The sequence below is a fragment of the Erigeron canadensis genome, chromosome 2 (assembly GCF_010389155.1).
Source record: "Erigeron canadensis isolate Cc75 chromosome 2, C_canadensis_v1, whole genome shotgun sequence".
NCBI lineage: Eukaryota > Viridiplantae > Streptophyta > Magnoliopsida > Asterales > Asteraceae > Erigeron > Erigeron canadensis.
This window is the reverse complement of record NC_057762.1, coordinates 24428384-24436608: the sequence shown is the minus strand read 5'-3', so window position 1 is coordinate 24436608 and position 8225 is coordinate 24428384. Positions and strand designations below refer to the sequence as shown.

Genomic DNA, 8225 nt, shown 5'->3' with positions numbered 1-8225 from the left:
TGACTAACACCCCACGCAGGTGCGTTCACGCTTGGTTCGACTCCTGACAACGGCCTAAAGGATTTGCTCCAATGTGTTAGATGAGTATAGCGTTGTTAAGACTCCTCATTATATTTGCATGTGTCAGTATTCGAATCTGAAACCAATCGGAATTTTGATTTCTCTATGAAGCATTCCAGATTCTTTTACCAAATTCGAAAGCAATCACAATTTACTTTTGGTTGAACAAATTCCGACATGGTAACCAACAACACTTACACCTATACCTTATTTCAACAATCTTTTTACTTATTTTTAAAAACTATATATCCATATATGTATTGAGAGTAGTAATTCTTTTCTTCATATTTTGTTTAAGCACATCCTCCTGGTGCAAATCCAACCTTCTTTGCATTCTCATCATACACAACTTGTAGTGTCTGTTGTTGAAAATTTCCAAATACAGCAAGTTCTGAATCTTTCATATTTGAAGCATAAGCTAAGCACACTTGACTATTGCCATTTTTATAGATAATACCTGAAGGTGGAGTCTCAACTAACACATTCCCACCCCAAAGCATGCTTATTTTTGGAATTGTAACATTGGAAGTGTTTGTAACATCATAGCATGTATCAAGTATAGAAAAGGGTTTAGTCAATTTGTATTTCTTCATTCCTGCACGGAAAGCTTTACGTAGAGCCGAGTAGGCTGTAGGAGGGAGCCTTGTAATGACAGTTCCCGAGTCTATGATCATACCTGCGGATGTAAACACCGTTGGGCTTATTGCAAGTTTAGTTCCACTAACATATATAGCTAGAAGATCAAGACCATAGAAATTGCTCCCTTGTGATTGTGGTGAGAATGGTGTGTACTTAACATTTTTAGAAACTATGCTACTTCCAAATGTCAAATAGCCCGTGGCGCTTGACTTTGATGGGAGACAATAAGAGAAAACTTTTCCGTATTTTGTAGCAGTTTGTGACACAATAGATAGATTGTCGCGACCAAGTCCTAGAAGCCCGGCAGCACCATTAAATGTTCCTTGGTTGTTTTGACCACAACCAAAATAGAAATCATTAACTATATCTTTTGAAGTTAGTTTAAGTTTGTCTTTTCCAAACAATCCAGTTGTGAAAGATTTGTCGCCATAGTTAATACGATAAATACACTTGTTTGAGCTACACCCGGGTTTGTTGCTAGTTGCAGAAGCAAGTCCAACACATTTGGTGGACCTGCAGGAAATATTGCTATAAGTGGTTGATGCAGATGGTGCAAATATGGGTTCTAGTTGGGTATAGCAGGTTCCGTCACACGGTTGGCATTGTGTCCAAGTTAGAACACTTCCTGTGTCGAAAACGAGTGAAAGGTATTTAGTTGGGGTACCTAATCCGACAGTCACGATATAGTTACTTGACCCGATTATACTGCCAGGTATTGCAGGGAGAGTGGTCTTGGAGCCAGTGGTCAATCTAGCCCTGATTGAGTCAACTCTGGATTGATCATGAGTGAATATTTCTTCCACTGTCAAGGGTGTCACCATGTCTTCACTTAATTTAGAACATGGTCCATGTATATGAACCACTTCTAAATATCCCGCTTTCTTGTCACCTGATCAATAAATGCTTATAGCTTTGTTAGAGTTAACTTAAATGTTGAATAACACTTTGTAATAGTAAATTTAAAAAGTGAAGAAAGAAATAGAATTTGTAATACCAACCTTTAGCGGATGGGGTACAATTAGATGATGGTAAAAAAGAGTTTAGTTGAAGGGTATGATAATGTTGTGCTTCTTCATTTGTTTCATAAACAAATTCCTTTTTAGCAAGAGCAAAAAATAAGAGAGAATAATAGAGGGCCAGGTTGAGAGAATTGGATGATGGTTTCATCTCCGCTTCTCCTCGATGATGCTTCTCTTACAGCCTTGTACTCACGATATTTATATCCAAAAAACGAGCCGGCCTTATGGTTATGTGGGGTTAGGCATGGGCCTAAGGCCCACCAATTATAAAGGCCCCAAATTTTCAATACTTTAGCCTATAACTACACGTTTACAACAAGATTTTTCTTAAAGCTTAATAATTTATATAATTAAGGCTTCAAAACATCTCCTTTGTTTGTGAACAATGAACCATTTCTACCATCATAACTTTTCTTGAAAATCAAAGTTTCATTACTCTCGTAGAGAAATTCGAATATAGATGCTGATTGTGACATTCAAGTTTATAAAAGGTCTGTTGATTATCATCATCCCTAATTTTCAATGATCCATTTCTTGCTCTCTCTCTCTCTGCAGTCTATTTCTTTCTTTAGTTTCATAGCTCTCTCATCTCTTGCCATTGTTTACAGTTCACCATCATTATCAGTAAACACTATATAATTAAACTTATCTTTCTATTATTTATTTAATCCGGTAGTGTAAAATGTAAATTGCAGTACATGACTTAGTTTTGTACCTTTCTTTCTTTCTTTCTTTGTTCATCTTAGTTTTATATGTTACTCAATTAACAAGACCTTCAATAGTGATCTCGCTTAAGGCCCCGAAAAACCTTAAGCCGGCACTCACCCGGACACTATTAAATAGTCTTTAGGTACTCAATTACTTTTGTGTACGTACTATTAAACAATGTATTAACAACTAGTTCGAACAGGTTGGTTCAATTCCATTAGTTGAACATGTGGGTCGACCAGTTTAGTTGTAAGCAATATTTTAGTTTTTCCGGTTGACCAGTCAAAAATCTGTATATATATGGTCATCTTCTTTGCATACTTTTGTTTTTTAAGACTCAGAAGCAATTTTTAATTTATGTATTAGATCACATGATAAGGTTAATATGAGAACAACAAATACGGAGAGAATACTAGTTTCCCTCTTTATTCTTCTTTTTAATGTGGTTTTTTGATTTTTTGAATTTTTTTATTTTCTTTTGACACAAAGCCATTCCAAAATTTTTTTTTATTTATTTAATAAATTTTTTTTTAAAAATATCATATGGGTACGTGTTGAAAATGTATGGATATGGTATGGGTGTTGCCCTCATCCGTTCTAAAGCGGTTGTCACCAGACGCATATGAAAATGGTATGGATTTGATGGGCGACGATTCAAAAGATGATGGCAGTTTGATACGGTACGGGCGTAGCCCTTAATTATAAGGGCTAAAGTGTATGTTTGGCAAAAGGATTTTTAGGGACTAGGGGATTAGGCTTTAAAAAAGAAACTCCTCCAAAAACAAAAAGCCTGGTTTGGATATAAAGGGCTTTGGCTATTTATTTTCAAAAAAAAGCCCCAAGGAGCTAGAAAAAAGAATCCCCATGGAAGCAGCGTTCAAAAAAATTCTCCATCCCCTAATTATCAAAATTTCCCCAATAACCTCCATATCTAAGCCACGTTCCTTTTGGTTCTCCCAGTTTCTATGCATGATTAATAACAAACTCTACATATATTTTTCCTCAAAAATTTCCTCTCTTTGAAGTTCTTTTGATGTATATTGATCTGCAACTGTAAGTACACACTCTATTCTTATATTTGTTCTTCTCTTTAGTTGCTTGCTAATTGCTATACTTGTTTGAACCTTACTTTTCGTTATTATTTCATATATATTGATTTGAGTTTTTATGAGCATTGATGTGTTCTTTATCTTTTCTTGTTCTTGATAAAAAAAAAAATTTTCGTTAACCTATATGAAAAAGGATAAGTATTGATTAATATTATTATGTTGCTGGTAAATCGATTTAATGATGATATAGTTAATATACACGTACTTTATATGTGCTTAGATAAATTAGGTGTAATCAATTACCTAAGTGGATTTGATAGTTGAAATTGTTATATAATTCTCATCCGTAGTTAATAATACAGGTGTTTTTTTTTCTAATGTATTAATTAATATAAGTTTAAAAGAGATTAGAGAGTTTTTGAGATAATTTTGAATTGAAACGCGCTCTTGTTGTTTGTGTAATTACGAATTGCATAGTTTGCTTTGTTTTGGCTACGATTGCTATAGATGAAGGTCCTACATTTTGTGTTTAATGCTCTGCATGTTTTTGAGTAGAAGTGGTGCAGATATGGAGAATCTTCGACATAACATATCCGGTAGATGTAGATGTAGTTATACTATCGGTTCATGTGCTTTCATGTACTAGTTTAGGTTTGATTTCAGCTTAATGTCGTTGCATCTGGGCTTTTTAAAGTCTTTGAAATTTCGAATAGGTTTGATTGCACATGTCAACCTATTATCTGTCATTGTCTTAATAATTTATTAATCGAGCTACTATTTAGTTGTATAATAGTGCATCTTTATCTCTTCCCTGATTAACTGAATATATATTCATTGCTTATTCTGTAGAGTTCTATTCTTATGTAGTTAATAATATATGTAGCACCTTATGGTAATATTTTCTCATCATCTACATATGATGCATCTATATGGTTTTCTTGTTGTTATGATAATATAGGATCATCAGTTGATTGGGAAGGATCCGCTCATGACGCACGTGTTTTTCTTCATGCTATCAACACGCCGTCAATGAATTTTTCAAACCCACAGGAAGGTTGCTACATCTTACAATTGTATATCAATTCTCTATGATTAATTTGATATGTTACAACTCACATATATTTATACTTACTTATTTAACAGGTAGATACTATTTGGTTGATAAAGGGTATCCATTTAGACAAGGATATATGGTTTCATATTCCAAGACAAGATACCATCTATCTCAATTTGAAAATGAACCGCCGGCTAACATGCAAGAAGCTTTCAACCGGTTTCACTCATCTCTTCGAAGTTGCATTGAAAGATCATTTGGAGTCTTAAAGAAACGATGGAAAATACTCAAAGGAATGCCACAATTTAGTGTGCAAACTCAAATTGACGTCATTATTGCAACATTTGCTTTGCATAACTACATTCGTAATAATTCTAAAGATGATATATTGTTTAGGGCATTAGAACAACATCCAAATTTCATACCACGAGATGAACTTCACGATGTACGTGGTCATTACCCAAACAACGGAGAAACTTCTGATGGAGCATATAATATAATGAAGCAGATCCGTAATGATATCGCTACTTTAATTTGGAGTGCACGAGGCCGATAAATTATTACGTGCATTATATGCTACCTTTTTTTTTAACATATGTAAGTTACCTACGGAGTATTACCAAGACTTTATGGTGTATATGTGTGTATGTTTAGAAAGTCTAAGTAGTTAGTGTGCATTATGTAATTATCTAAGTACAAAGTTATTAGTACAAGTTATCTATATGACTCACTTTATGTATGTTGCTGCTGAGTGTCCAAATACATCATATGTGTAGCTAATGAACAATGCTATTCAACTTGTCCATATGCAACATAATATATGTATGTTTAATAATGTTTGATTCTCAAATTATTGACGTATATTTTTTTTTTCGATTTATATATTTGTATGAATTTAGGTATGAAATAGAATAGTCATTGACATATCGTTTTATGTGATGCTTTAAGTATGAAATTGAAATCATTTTAAATATTTTTGTTTTGTTTTTTATTTTTTATATAAAATTAAATTATAAGCTCATTAATGTAATTTTACATTTTTTAGCCATATCTTATAGCTTGTTTACTTTCAGCTCCAGTCCCCAGCTTCCAGCTCCAGCCTTTAGTTTCAGCCCCAATCCCTAGCTCAAGCTACTTTTACCAAACATACCCAAACCTTAAAGATGTTTAGTTAGTGGTTCTCTTTATATTTGTTCTTGTCACTTGATCCCTTCAGGTCACATGTCTATAAATTTGGGGTAGTGATTTTTACACGAGACTTTTTGATTTATAAACGAAAATCTTGTATAAATAGACAATAATATCATTAAATTAAGTTACAATTTTTTAACTTTTTTTCCTGAAGGTCTAGTTGCCACAGAAACAAAAATTATAGAGTAATAATAAATTAAAAACCCTCGATCTCCTCTCCCATCCATCTAAACCCTTCTTTCCTGCTGTCCAATTAATACCTAACCACGCTCAAAAATGATACATCACTTTAGTAATAATTACAATATCAACAAAATTGAATAAAAAAAAAAACCACAAATATAATTGAATCAAAAGCCCTTCTTCGAAAGTATGTAAAAAAAAAAGGCATAATACTAATAATAAAGCATCAACTTCAATTGTTGTTGACAGAAAGGACGCTCTTATCGTAGATGAAAGCTCATTTCTTCCCATTCAATTACTTGTTGAAATATGCCATCTGGTTGTGAATGATCAACATAAATGAATCTCTTCAAATGGAGTAGTTTTTGTGATGTACTCCGTATCATTTTTGAGCATGGTGAGGCGTTAACTAGATGTTAGGGGAGAAAGGTTTTGATGGGATAGAAGCTAGCCTTTTTGATTCATTGTCACCGAGTATTTTTTGTTTTTGTTGTAACTAGGCTTTGAGGAAAAGAAAAAAAAAAGTAAAAAGCTGTCATGTTAACTTAAACGTAAGGGTATTATTTTCTATTTATATAAATTTTGAATTATGAATAAAAAAAGTTCCGTGTAAAAATCACTTCCTACTAATTTGATTCATACGTGAAATGTGATAAATGTTCGTATGAGAACAATATATAGCTTCATATTACATTTTGATGTTATAAGCCCTTATTAAAAACATATAAAAGTATGCATTAGTTATGTATGTACACATGTATATATATATATATATATCCAGCTGCATGTATGTTTCAAATTTAGCACACGAACATGTAACGTCTACTTCATTTGTGGACCAGTGATTATAGTAGACGGGTGTTTATCAAACATGCACTCTAAGAAATGATTAAATAGCCACTTAAGGTCTCGATCATGTTTTTCATTCTCTCCAATATTAATAATGCACCACCAAAATATTATTGACTGCCCATCCAATAAATCGTACAAATGGCATCTCAAATCTGTTGGTTTCATAAGACTTGTAAAAGCATTGTAAGAGCATCCACAATTTAGTGCTTTAAGATTTCACACAAATTTAGTGCTTTAAGATTAGTGCTTTTAATCTTAAAGAATGACGAGAACGGTATCCGCGCGTTACGGCGGCCGTCGAGTTAGTGGCGATGAGATGGTGGGGTGATAGGTCATAGAGTGTGATTGGTCATAGGAGGTGATAGGTCATAGAGTGTGATAGCCAAATGTCTTAGCCGTCCGCCCTCAGATTTAAAAATTCGTCAAAAAATGACATCTCTAATGAAAGAGCATGAAATTTTAAGAACACGCATAATTTTTATAATTTATCGATGTACAGTTTTTGAGATAAAAGATTTTGAATGAATTGGAGGAATAAATGATTTATGGAGGAGGAAGAAAAAAAAATGATTAGTTGAGATTTGAGGAGAAAGAAAGGATAATATAGTAATTTTAGGTAAATATATAATTGATAGAGGGATATTCTGAGAAAATAATGTTGAAACTTAAAATTTACACCAGGGTAATTTCTTTTATTATATAGTATTATGAATCTATGATAAATCTTGTAGACTATGAAAGGGGTTAAGTTCAAACACTGACAAAAAATTGATGTATCAACTAGGGATAAATCATCCTTTAATATTTAAGATTAGTGATTTAATTTTGATCTTCCTGGACAAACTAACAATATCCACAATGTTGTTATTAATTGGCAAGTTATCCGCCATTCTAAAAATAAAAAATAAAAATGTGCAAGTTATCTATCAATGTCTAAAACATCATGATCGAATACAACTTGTGGAAAATGTTTTGTCTTAAATCATGAGAAAATGTGATGATTTTTCTAGTGTTGTCCATTAAAGGTTGTTTCCCCTAATGCATAGTTTTCGCGATATCTATTATTATAAGTTATGACTTAGGAGTTCTGGTCCTTCTGGAAAGAAGAAAGAAAGAAACCAACTATTTAATCTGGAAAGGGGGTCGTGACTTAGATGTATGCAACTATTGAGAGAGTAGCTCATGGTGATTGTGAAAAAGACTCAATGGGCGTTTGGTCAAGTTCATTTTACAAACTTGTTAGCAAAAGCTAATAAGTTCTTTGAATGTGTTTGGGGTATCTTTTTTAACCAGGGAAAAAAAGAAGCTGATAAAGCTTAAATCTAAAGCTTTTCTAAAAACTAGTTGCTGAAAAGCTATGTCAAACCTCAAGACAACTAAACATACAAACTAATAAATATTTTGTATGAAATCACATATACAATTCTTTGGACACAATAAGTATGAGGGAGCTAGACTAAGCCCAAACTA

The 8225-nt window shown here is 33.0% G+C and overlaps 1 protein-coding gene across 1 annotated transcript; it reads right to left on the bottom strand.

Moving 5' to 3' along the window:
* Positions 1-127: 127 nt before the first annotated feature.
* Positions 128-1873, bottom strand: LOC122588884 (aspartyl protease family protein At5g10770-like). Its single transcript, XM_043761104.1, has 2 exons — positions 1698-1873; positions 128-1588 (listed from the first exon to the last, which is right to left on the bottom strand). The coding sequence occupies exons 1-2, from the start codon at positions 1864-1866 to the stop codon at positions 354-356; spliced, it is 1404 nt and encodes a 467-aa protein (XP_043617039.1). The 5' UTR covers positions 1867-1873; the 3' UTR covers positions 128-353.
* Between the last annotated feature and the right edge of the window lie 6352 nt (positions 1874-8225).

Excerpts from the sequence above, each read along its gene's own strand:
- LOC122588884 (XM_043761104.1), bottom strand. The coding sequence starts at position 1,866 with ATGAAACCATCATCCAATTCTCTCAACCTGGCCCTCTATTATTCTCTC. Across the intron at positions 1,589-1,697 it reads TTGTACCCCATCCGCTAAAG|GTGACAAGAAAGCGGGATAT; the intron begins GTTGGTATTACA and ends TTTATTGATCAG.